This window comes from Pelophylax lessonae (assembly GCF_965119305.1).
Source record: "Pelophylax lessonae genome assembly, chromosome: 5".
In the NCBI taxonomy this organism is placed as follows: domain Eukaryota; kingdom Metazoa; phylum Chordata; class Amphibia; order Anura; family Ranidae; genus Pelophylax; species Pelophylax lessonae.
This window is the reverse complement of record NC_138772.1, coordinates 400,944,779-400,957,002: the sequence shown is the minus strand read 5'-3', so window position 1 is coordinate 400,957,002 and position 12,224 is coordinate 400,944,779. Positions and strand designations below refer to the sequence as shown.

Here is a 12,224-nt window from a genome sequence, read left to right as displayed (position 1 = left end):
GCTTGTAAAACAGTTGTTTAGCTTCATAAAGAATTCTATTGAATTGCAAATTCTTTCAGAAATCTATGTTTCTTATTTGCAGGATGGAGGAACGGCATTACTGGCTGCCTGCCAGCATGGACACACCACAGTGGTTGAGACTCTTCTAAAGAATGGAGCGAATATTCATGACCAGCTTTTTGTATGTACACATTAATTACAGACTGCACTCCTGTGTGGACAGGGTGATTACGGGAATACGGGAACTGATAATGCAGTCACACATGTTTCCTGTGTAATTCTATATGCATTCATCCATATTCATATTTGTTATGATCAATACACTTACATAAAAAATGCATATTCAGTTACATGGAACCATTACCTAGAAAGGAAATGATCAAAGTGACAGATGTATCTATTACCAGGGCTGCCGATAAGGGAGTACCACCGGTCCTCCTGTATGAGGCCAAGGCCCCATAACACATTTACCAGGGGGGCCGGGCAGCTGACAAGCAGAAAGAAGGGGAACCTGCACAGGATGGGGTAATCAGTGCAGTGGGGTGGCATTTACAGGCACAGATCCCCTGTAGGTCCCCCTGCAGCAGTTGAAATCTGGTTTCCCCTCCTCCTCCATCCCACTGGCTTTCAGCTGCTGCAGGGGGGAACTAAAGGGGATCAGTTCCAATAAATTTGCAGGCAGCTTTACTGATCACCCCTCCTGTACAGGTTCCCCTTCCTTCTGCTGCTCAGACCCCCCTTAGTTCCCCTGCAGTGCTGTCGGCATCCCCGTCTCTCACTCCCGCTGGCTGCTGCAGGGCACGGGGGATCGGTGTCAGGATGGAGAGTGAGATGGGGCAGGTAAAAATGTTTTATTTACTGGCCCTTTCCTTTTCTGGATTCTGAATGATTACAGTAAGTGATCAGTAATGAACTCTCACTGTGTTTATTCATAACAGGAAGCACAGTAATCTGTATTTACTATGCTTCCGTTTGGGAATGGAAGAGAAGCTTTGTGCAGAGCTCTTCTAGTTTAATTATTCTGTGCATCTGAGGCTGCAAAGATAGAGACTGAAGACTGTGTCCACAATCACTTTCTTTGTATTAAAAGTGAGACATCAGGGGTCAGTTTAGACCCCTATCATTTTACCAAATTGCCTCTCCCAACAGGTCTGTTAAGAAATTGTAAATAAAAAAAAAAAAAATTGTAAAAAATAATAAAAATTAAATTGTAAAAATTATTGAAAATAAAAAGGCATATAATTAAAGTCTCATTCACATGGGTTCTCTGGGCCATATAGTATTGTGACTAGAGCCTCCTTTTACTCTATGTGAGTGGCCCCCGAATGCACTTTGTCTGTGTTTGCGGCCACTGTGGCCCCAAAGCGTAACATAGACTACCTGCACACAGCTGTTGATTTATTTTGTACAGGCCACAGCACCCATGTGAATGAGCCCCAGGACCTCATTCACACACAGAGCTTTATTTATGTGTCAAAATGTTATATGTGTTATAAAATATATGTATTTCTTTATTTTGTGTTTGTGTCTGCTAATAATGATTTTACTGTATTCTTAGTAAAATTATCCTTTTTTAAATTTGTAGGTGGGGGGGTTCCTGTCAGGTAGGCTGTATGGGGCCCCATGATTTCTAACAGCGGCCCTGTTCACAAAAGGAAGATTTTCGTATCTTTAGCCCAAGTACCAGACATGTGCCAGAGCCTACAATGAGGGATGTTTGCTACCTATGGGAAGCCTCTCTTACAACAAATTATTTATTAGTTTAAAAGATGCTGAGGCATTATTTGTGACTAAAGGCAAAAAAGGTTTTACTTCCTTGTATGTAAAGAGTTCTTTACTGTAAGAGGTGTAAAAATGTTGAATTGTCACACTTGGTTCTAGTTCAAATTGGCTGGAAATGTTCCTAAATGCACAAAATAGTAACAGCTTCTAAATTAATAAAAAACAGCATTGTAGGGTGTTTATTTAGGGACACTTGACTGCCCGGTTACTTATCTGATTGCTTTAGGGTGGATGTTTTTCCCTTTCAGAATAAACTATAAAATTGCTTTTTTGGCCATTCTCTTATTCAACTGAGGGTTCTAAGGATGCAGGTTTTTAATTTTTTTTTGGGGGGAGGGGGTGGGGGATGAAATTCATAGACATACAGTACGGTATATAACAAACTGTTGCCTTCTGAATGTCCACTTTTTTTATAGCCAAATAGGGATTTTGTATGTAAATACCATGCCACAGCTGCAAGCCAAGTATTTATTTTGGATAGAGCTAAGAGTTAGAACCTCTGTCAGGTTTTTTTATTGCTAGTAAAGGGATAATTGCTTGAAAACATTTAGAGATGGGTATAATTTATATAAGATCCAACATTAGTTATTTACACTGCCAATAAAAAATGACTAGAAGTCAATACCACAGATTGCTATCAGTGTTGCCAAACATCAGTATTTTTACTGGCAGCGAGCAAATGCCAGTAACAGGAAAAGGTTGGCAGCAAAAGATATGGCTGTGACGCTCGGGCTGGTCGAGATCATCTGAGTGCCTGCTACAGTGTGTTTGGGAGTTGCCAGCAGGGGCGGGTCTGGCAGAGGGGGTGACTGAGCGTGTCTTGTGATGTCATGGTGCAAGAGAGCCGATTGGAGTGGCCAGAGCCTTGTGTGCGGGTCTGCAGGGGCGGGAGCAGGGCAAGCCGGAGTGGGGCTGTCAGTGTTGTTTGGACTGGACTAAAGGGATCACCTGGCGTGGAGAGGGACTGTAATGTGACTCAGGAGTCGTGTCAGTGAGGTGAATAAGGGGGGGAGGGGGGGGAGTACCGCGCTTCAGGGGAATTATATACAGTATCTTGGCTCAGCAGTAAATGTCAACAAATTATAAAATGTGACCGAATAAATTGAATAATGATAATTTAAATATTATACTTCACATGTATCAAATAAAATTCAAATTATATGCCAAAATATCTCTTGACCTTATATAGTTTTCCACAATATAAATAGATAAATATATAAACATAATATATCAATAAATAATAAAGTGCTTATAGTGATCTTGTGCTCAAACAAGTGTATCCAATTAAATCCTTCTATATATATATTTCCAAATGGTGTAAAATATTCTAAATTAAAGAATAAAATATAAAATATAAACATTTAAAGACGTATATATTAATCAATGGAATAAAATTGATAATGTAATATTCTGATAATAATTCATGTAACTTACTCAATAAAAAAGTGCTTATGGTGATAATATCTTATTTAAACATTTACAAGTGATGTAAAACCAATACTAATAAAAAGTGTCATCATCATCTGTATTGCTGCACACTGCTGTCAGTTTTACTGTGAGAGTCAATTTCGTGTATGTGAGAATTGGCCGCTTACCACCTCCAGGCAACAAGAGTTTCACTTATTAAGTGACACTTTGCCATTTGAACATTCACTATTGTTTGATTTTGCTTATTGCAGATTGTTTATTGCATCTGTTACCTAATCAATTTTTAGGAAAATATCTCCGTCAAAAATAGCGCATCTTATTTATTTTACATTTTTTTCTCCTCACTATTCAAGGAGTGTTTGATTGCAGCAGTTTTTTGATTTCACACGTTTGCAGCTGAGCACAACTTTTGTATTGTTCAGATGCCTGGTCCGGTACTCGGCTCGGTCTCTCGGTGAGCCGCTGAGAGCCTGAGCTGGCCACTCCCGCCCCCTCCAAAACCCAGCACTCCAGTGAGTGCAGGGAAGGGGGGCAGAGCAGAGAGCCCTGAGAACCAAGCGATTGGCGGTGTTTGATCGCTCGGTTCTCAGTCTTAGACCCGGTGGGGGACAGCTACAGAATTGTAGCAATGCTGCATCCACCTTCCCAGCGAGCGTCGAGGTCACAAGCCGGAACGGACTTGCCGCTTCACAGCGGTCTCTGTTTGCATCTGATGTTTTTACTGAAGGTCTTTTATACATATATACTCGGTGAGTGTATCCATTTTAAATACATTTTTATATGTTGGAACGTACTACTCTATGGTCTTCCCCCTTTTTGTATCCTAATATCCGGGAGAGGTGATGTATGACTGTTCCTGTCTCTGGGATGTGATACCTGGATCCCTTGGGATTATCCATTGGCAATTTCCGGGGCTGATCTTCCATTTTGAGCATAAGGCGTTTGGTGACCATTGTGAGAGCAGTGGTCATATTTATCCGGTAAGAGGCCAATCGGCTACCTTTGGTGTGGTGGAGGTTCTTACTGTTCCAGTCACTGATCTTATGGACTTTCACTTACAAAGGTGTTTCTGGTGGATTGGATTGCTCCATATATCATCTTGAAGTGGACTCTTATTTTAAGGAAACATATACACAAGGGCGTGAGCACGCGGTCTATCTTGGTACATTTAGATTATCCTAGGGGTCCCCGGGTCACGCCATTGGAGTCCGGACGTTTTGGGATATCGCTGGCAGGATCACCCATATCGTGCGGCTCAGTGGGGACAACGTTGACGGCGGGAGGACCGGGATATTGTCTTGGACATGTACTTCTGCCTAATCATGTTTCATCCCATGTGAGTGTGATTTTAATTATTAATAAAAGTTTAGTGTGTGCATATTACGCTATGGGTCCCTGTCGTTCTCTTTGCATGTGAGAGGAGAGGAGCAGGTGCTGACCATTACTCTACCAGTTGGAGTCTAATGCCAAGGAGGATCGCCATTTTAAAGTGGAGGATCTCTGGTTGGATAAAGCGCTTTACCCAAGTGTTAAGGGTACGTGTGCACGCTATAGGGGGGAGCACAGCGGTGTGGTGAAGGATCTTGGTGGTTGCTGTAGGATCAGTAAGGAAGATTCTGAGTTATGCAGCACTGGTTTTTACTATTTACATCAGAACACTGAGTCCCCTATACACCTTGCTTTCTGAAGGACTCCTACCCCAAAAACTTTTTTTGGACTTTACTAACAATATTGGTCCGAAAGGATCCACTTGCTAAATGTATATAGCCATATATCCGCTGACCTTGTCTAGATAGGTTGTATTTAGCGCTGCTAGTGCTTATGTGGGCTATTGCTCTTGTACGCACCTGAATTTTTGGATATACACAAGTTAATTTCTAGTGCTGCATTTTATTTCATATTCCTTTTATCACATTGTGGTTAATGCTAGCTGCTATTCTCTGGTAGCGTGGATATTCATTTATTTTACCTAGGTAAGTATGAATCTGGAAAAAAACCCCAAACCCATACTTCTCTTTAAAAATTGAAGCTCATATGTTGTGGGAGAGGTTACAAAATTGAAGGGAAGGGAAAGGAAGGAAGCTGAGAGGAAGAAATTTGAAACAAGGGGTTAGGATAGGAAGATAAAGAAACCCAGAGCAGAACTGGGATACTTTTAGTGGTTTCCTCCTGGAAATAGAATTATTTTCATTTTCCTTTCATTAAAAACAAATTCAATGCGATTTTAACAGATACCCAAAGGTATATCATACTAAATGGCTTTGAAAAAAAAAACATTTAAAATTGATATAGCAGGGTGTATTTCATAAAAATATTGGAAACAATCCACAGAACACAATCATCATATACAGTTTTTGCCATAAATTGTATGTGCATTCTATTAGGATAGGGTTACATTATACAAATACAAAAATGGAAATAGGTTTTGAAAATGGTATTATCAGTGTATTTGCAGCTGGAGCATGAACAACCCCCTCTTGTTCTCTATGCGTTTCACAGATAAGTCAGCAAAGTCATGGTCTACATTTTTTTTCCTCCAAACACGACAAGTCCCTCTCCTCAAGAAGGCACAAGTACAGTCATGCCAATGATTCAGAGAAGGGTTGGGAGAAAATGCTGTGGTCAGATGAGACCAAAATTGAGCTCTTTGGCACAAACTTGACTTGTCGTGTTTGGAGGAAGGAAAATGCTGACTATGACCCTAAGAACCTGCCCCTGGGTGTCATGCTTGTGTGACTGTTAGAGTCTTGCTATGCCTCATGGGACTTGTAGTTCTGCAACAGCTGGAGGGCCACAGTTTTCATATCCCTGATTTATAGCATTTGTTTTATGTCTTTTTTTCTGGATTTTTTGTTGATATTCTGTCTCTATCATTAAAATACACCTATGATAAAAACGATGGACCCTTAATTTCTTTGTAACTGGGCAAACTTACAACATCTTCAGGGGATCAAATAGTGATTTTCCCCACTGTATCTATCAATGTATATGTAATCCTTTCTCTTTTCCTCAGTATGTACAGAAAGGTGACTGTGTTTTTCTTAACCACCTAAGGACCGGAAGGTTTTACCCCCTTAACCACTTTAAGACCAGAAGATTTGACCTCCTTCCTGACCAGGCCCTATTTTGCGATTCGGCACTGCGTTATTTTAATGGACAATTGCGTGGTTGTGCAACGCTGTACCCAAATAAAATTGACGTCCTTTTTTTCCCCACAAATAGAGCTTTCTTTTGGTGGTATTTGATCACCTGTAAGATTTTTAATTTTTGCGCTATAAACAACAAAAGAGCGTTTTCTGCTACATATTTTTGGTAAAATATTTTTGGTAAAAAAAAATCACAATAAGCGTATTTATATTGGTTTGCGCAAAGGTTATCGCATTTACTTACTTCGGGGGAAGATTTATGTCATTTTTATTGTTTTTTTTTACTAGTAATGGCGGCGATCTGTGATTTTTTGCAGGACTGGGACATTGCGGTGGATAGATCGGACCCCTAACTGACATTTTTGACACTTTTGGGGGGACCAGTGACATCACTACAGTAATCAGTGCTATAAATATGCACTGTTACTGTCATAATGCTGGCAGGGAAGGGGTTAACCCTATGGGTGATCAAAGGGTTAAATGTATGCCTCATGCTTACTGACGTGTGGGGGGGGGGGGGGTGGAGGTTCTATGACACAGACAGAGATCGCAGGTTCAGCTATGCTGAATCCTGTTATCTCCTCCTGTCTGTCACTGAGAAGATCCGCCTGCTTTGTTTACATAAGCAGGCGGGTCTTCTCTCACTTTCCCCAACGATCGGGGAAGAGAGGTGGTGATCGCGCCTCTCCTCCTCCGGCCAGATTCCCACTGTGTCTAAGCACAGCGGGAGTGAGCCTAGGAGTCCAGCTACGTAGGTCTACGTCGCTGGACCCAGGGGAGTCGCACTGCCTCAGTAGGATTACTGTCGGCAGTTGGCAAGTGGTTAATGACCAGACAATTTTTTGCGATATGGCACTGCATTACTTTAACTAACAATTGTTCGGTCTTGCAACGCTGTACCCAAAAAAATAGTTGTCCTTTTTTTCCCACAAATAAAACTTTCTTTTGGTGGTATTTGATCACCGCTGCAATTTTTATTTTTTGCGCTATAAACAAAAAAAGAGCAACAATTCTGACAAAAAAGAAAATATTTTTTACTGTTATAAAACATTCCCAATAAAAAAATAAAAAAAAAAATCAAAATTTTTCATCATTTTAAGCCAATATGTTTTCTGCTACATATTTTTGATAAAACAAAATCCCATTAAGTGTATATTGATTGGTTTGCGCAAACGTTATCACGTCTACAAATTTGGGGAAAGATTTATGTAATTTCTATTTATTTATTTTTAATAGTAATCAGCGATTTGTAGCGGGACTGCGACATTGCGGCGAGCAGATTGGACACCTAACTGACATTTTTGATACTTTTGGGGGGACCAATGACATTACTACAGTATTCAGTGCTAAGAATATGCACTGTTACTGTACTAATGACACTGGCAGGGAAGGGGTAAACACCAGAGGCGTTCAAAGGGTTAAATGTGGGCCTAGGGGGTGCTTGCTAACTGTGTGTTGGATGGGCTCAGTGGATGAACACAGAGACCTGTGTTCCTAAATAGGAGGAACATAGGATCCCTGTGTTCATCACTGACAGAACAGCGGTCTGCCGTATTTACATTGGCAGACCACCGTTCTGTCTCCACGGGGAGCGATCGTGGGTATCTGGCAGACATCGGGGCGGCCGGACCCGCTGATTGGCTCCCCCTCTAGCCAATTGGGGCATACGCATACCTCCGATGGCACACTAACTGCTACACTAAGCGTTGTAAATGTACGTTGTTTCACAAAAAAGAGCCGACCTGGTTGGCAAGTGGTTAAAGAAGCATATTTATCTATGAGACTTGTAGAGAACAAGAAACAGTCATTCATGCTCCAGACACAAATACAATGACAATACCATATAAACATCCTATGTACAATTTTTTATTTTGTATACATTTTGTTAAATTCAGTGAGCAGTTTTTTTAAGGCTGGAACATATGACCCAAAGAACGAACATATATCCCTGCAGGACTTCACCCTATATACATTTTCTCTCCTAAAATACAATTCCTGCCTCCATGCTGCCAAACAAACCTACTTTGTCTCTCCTATTAATACCTTGTCATCCAGTCCCTGTCGGCTGTTCTCAACCTTTAACTCTCTGTCTCATCCCCCACTCCCTCTACTCACTAACTCACCCACTGCCCAAGAGATTGCCAATCACTTCAAAGACAAGATAGATGCAATACATGAGGATATTTCCACTGTGCATATATCTTCCCGCTCAACATACCTTTATTAACAGCACAGTCAACACTCTCCACTTTTTAACTGGCTACTACTGAAGGTGTTACAAAACTTTTCTCAGATGCCCACCTAACCAATTGTCCCCTAGATCCTGTTCACTTACAACTACTACGGTCACCCTCTTCTTCTATCCTATGCTCCCTCACTCACATCTTCAATCTCTCCTTCTCTAGTGGCACCTTCCCCTTCCCTCTAAAACATGCGCAGATCACTCCCATACTTAAAAAGCCCTTACTGAACCCCGCCAACCTGAATAACTTAAGACCCATCTCATTGCTCCCATTCACCTCTAAACCTCTAGAACACTTAGTCTACAACTGTCTTAGCTCCAATCTCAGCGAAAATAACCTTTGTGACCCCTTACGGTCTGGCTTTCGCCCGCAGCACTCCACGGAAACTGCCTTACTAAAACTCAGTAACCATTTATGAACTGCTAAAACCAATTACCACTACTCTGTACTCCTACTACTAGACCTTTCTGCAGCCTGTGATACTGTTGACCACCCACTCCTTCCCAATAAACTCTGTTTCCTTGGCCTCCAAGATTCTGCTCTATCCTGGTTCTCCTCCTCCTGCCTGTGCCCCCCTCCATGATTTTTCCATAGTAATCAATAATGTAACCATCAATTCCTCCCCTCATGCCAGGGTACCGTAGTGGGGTGCCCCTTTGTCCAGATTCAGGTGCAAGTCCCTTTAACTCAACTTTCCACAATCCTCTGGGCTCCCAGCATCCCCTGAACTCCTTGACAAGCCCAAGGAGTATACATGCCAGCTCCTCCCAGCTTCCTGTGCTCAGAGAGATCCTGCCTGATGAGACAGCAGTGACTGGGCAAGTCAGCTGTCCCCAGGTGCTCGGTCCTCCCCTGTTAATTCTGGTGTACGGGCCACCAGCAGTAAGCACAAGAGCACATAGCATCTGGCCAAGCCCCAGTCACTGGAGACGACTCTGTTACAGTCCATGCGGAGAAGCTGTCCAAGCAGTGGTGTGGGCCTATCTGCAGCCCCAAGAGCCTCCTGACCAAAGTCAGCATCAGCAGTGCCAGTGTGAAGTCTGTGCCAGCAGGAAATCCCCTCAGCTCACAGTCTGTTGAATGAACGATTATTACCTTGGACACGTGACATTCTTCAGCTCTCTATTCTATCAGTAAACTGAACTCAGAGCACTCTGCTGCCATCCAGTGGCCATTAGTAGAACTCCGGTAGAATTGTTTTCATATGTTTTACCCATGCTTTCCTATTGCTCATATTACAGTTTTGTACTACAAACCCCTGTTCACATGATCTCCTGTGTAATCTAAGCTGATTTTCATTGTTAAGTAAAGTAGAAATTGCACATCACCACTTGTCTGATCATTTGGCTGATAGCGTTACATAACACTACTAGGTGTAATCCTAGACTCCAAATCCAATTGTTGTCAAAAGCTTGTAGACTTCACCTCTGTAACATTTCTAAAATATGCCCCTTTTCAACTAATTAAACCATCAAGCTACTCATTCACTTCTTTGTCATCACTCGCCTTGACTATTGAAACTCTCTTCTCATAGGTCTACCTCTCCATAGGCTATCCCCTCTTCAGTCTACCATGAATGCTGCTGCCAGGCTCATCTAGCTTACCAACCACTTAGTGTATGCCTCCCCTCTCCGCTAATCCCTCCACTGGCTCCTGATCGCCCAGCAAATAAAATTCAAAATATTACCTATAACATACAAAGCCATCCACAACTCATCCAAGAGCTACATCACCCATCTTGTCTCCAAATATCACTCAAACTGTCCTCTCTGCTCCTCTCAAGTCCTCCTGCTTTCAAGCTTCCTTGTCTCCTTCTCCCATGCTTATCTCCAGGATTTCTCCAGAGCCTCTCCCATCCTCTGGAACTCTCTAACTCAATCTGTCTGGCTATCTCCTACTCTAGCTGTCTTCAGGTGATCCCTAAAAACTCATCTCCTCAGGGAGGCCTATCACACCTCCAACTAATCTTACCACTTCCATCAGCTCATTCCCTGCAGTTGCAAACTTTTGTACTATCTGCTGCACCCTAATAGATTTGTAAGCTCTTCTGAGCAGGGCTCTCTTAACCCTCTTGTATGTTATTGTATTGTAACTGTATTGTCTCCCTTTTATATTGTAAAGCACTTCGTGAACTGTTGGTGCTATATAAATTCTGTACCGTTATATTTATAATATATAATATACCTTATGGGTATCAGTTAAAATCCCATTGAACATTGGTTTGAATCACTAATGTAAATGGGATTTGAACATTTTGCTATACCATCACAAAAAATTCCTGTGTTTTGGGCCAGTAGGTTTATTGGCCTGGAGTTGACATGACTTTAAGCACAGCTGTTATAGAAAATGGCAAGCTCATAGTAAATGTGTCTACAAGGAACCCACAGAATATGGACCATAAGAACTTTCATCTTAATTTGTTCATTAACTGACCTTGTCATCAGCACTGCTGTTATCATTGTTTAAGGTTATGTGTGGAGTATATTTCTTTTGGTTCAAATTCGGTACTTAGCAATGCAAAACCTGCACAATGTATTATTTTAGTTCCTACTCATAAACCAATTTTTAGCTTCAGGAAGAAGTCAGTGACCTTATTTAACCAGCACACTGACTGCTTTGAACATGAATTACCATATGAACATGTGCCCATAAGGGAGATGGCTTAGGTGAGGTAGGGTAAGCTTGGCAAAAAGTCCACGTACATCTTTATTTTTAACTTGTGAACGCGTACATTACATGAATAAAATCTTGTACCAACAAGTTAGTATCATTTATTGCTTTCTGCAGCTGAGTTAGAGAATATCTGATTTACAAGTCTGTATCATCTGGAAAATTGTAAAGTAAAACATGGCATACACCCATCATTAAAATTCCTGGGCCAGCTATAGCATTTCAAGCAGGTCAATTACTTTGGACCCCAGCTCAGTGGTGTATTTTGGTTTTGTGCTGCCCTAGGCGAGACTAAAATTGGGCGCCCCCCATACCCACACCTATATAAATTTGCCCCGCTCCAAAATTGAAGGAGTACAAGTCCCAGCACGAACCCCTGAGATCTCACTAGAGGGGGGGTGAGAGGAGGTGGGTGAGCAAGAGAAGGGGGGGCATCAAAGAGTGATAGAGGGGAGATGAGAGAGAGAGGGGAGATGAGAGAGAGGGGTGGAGAGAGGGAGGGGGGTGAGAGTGGGAGGGGGTGAGAGAGAGGGGGATGAGAGAGAAAGAGAGAGGGAGTAGAAGAGAGAGGAGGAGTGAGAGAGAGAGGGGGGGATTAGAGAGAGGGGGTGAGTGAGAGGGGGGTGAGAGAGGCGGCTCTAGCAACCAGTGGCCAATAGAGTCTCAGGTGGAGGGGGGGGCTTTTTTGCTGCCCCCCTGCAAAGTGCCGCCCTAGGCTTGGGCCTTGTTGGCCTAGGCCAAAATACAGCACTGCCCCAGCTACCTTGGGATCCCTGAATCTGACAGGAGCCAGATAGGCAGGTGGACCATGTATGTGTTAAATACATGTAAGCATGTGAAGCTAGACTACAGTTTTGCAGAACACTTTGGAAAAATTTACAAATAGTTTTCATATTAAATCTGCTGTACCTAAGTAAAAAAGAAAAATATAGTGCACCTTCAGTAAACATATATT

At 42.1% G+C, this 12,224-nt stretch overlaps 1 protein-coding gene across 1 annotated transcript in view; it reads left to right on the top strand.

The window, feature by feature from the left end:
- Positions 1 to 12,224, top strand: part of ANKRD29 (ankyrin repeat domain 29) — a 91,557-nt gene that overhangs the window by 62,708 nt on the left and 16,625 nt on the right. Inside the window, exon 5 of the mRNA XM_082258104.1 lies at positions 83 to 181. Within this exon, the coding sequence (XP_082114230.1) occupies positions 83 to 181 (99 nt within the window). The remainder of the gene's footprint in view (positions 1 to 82; positions 182 to 12,224) is intronic.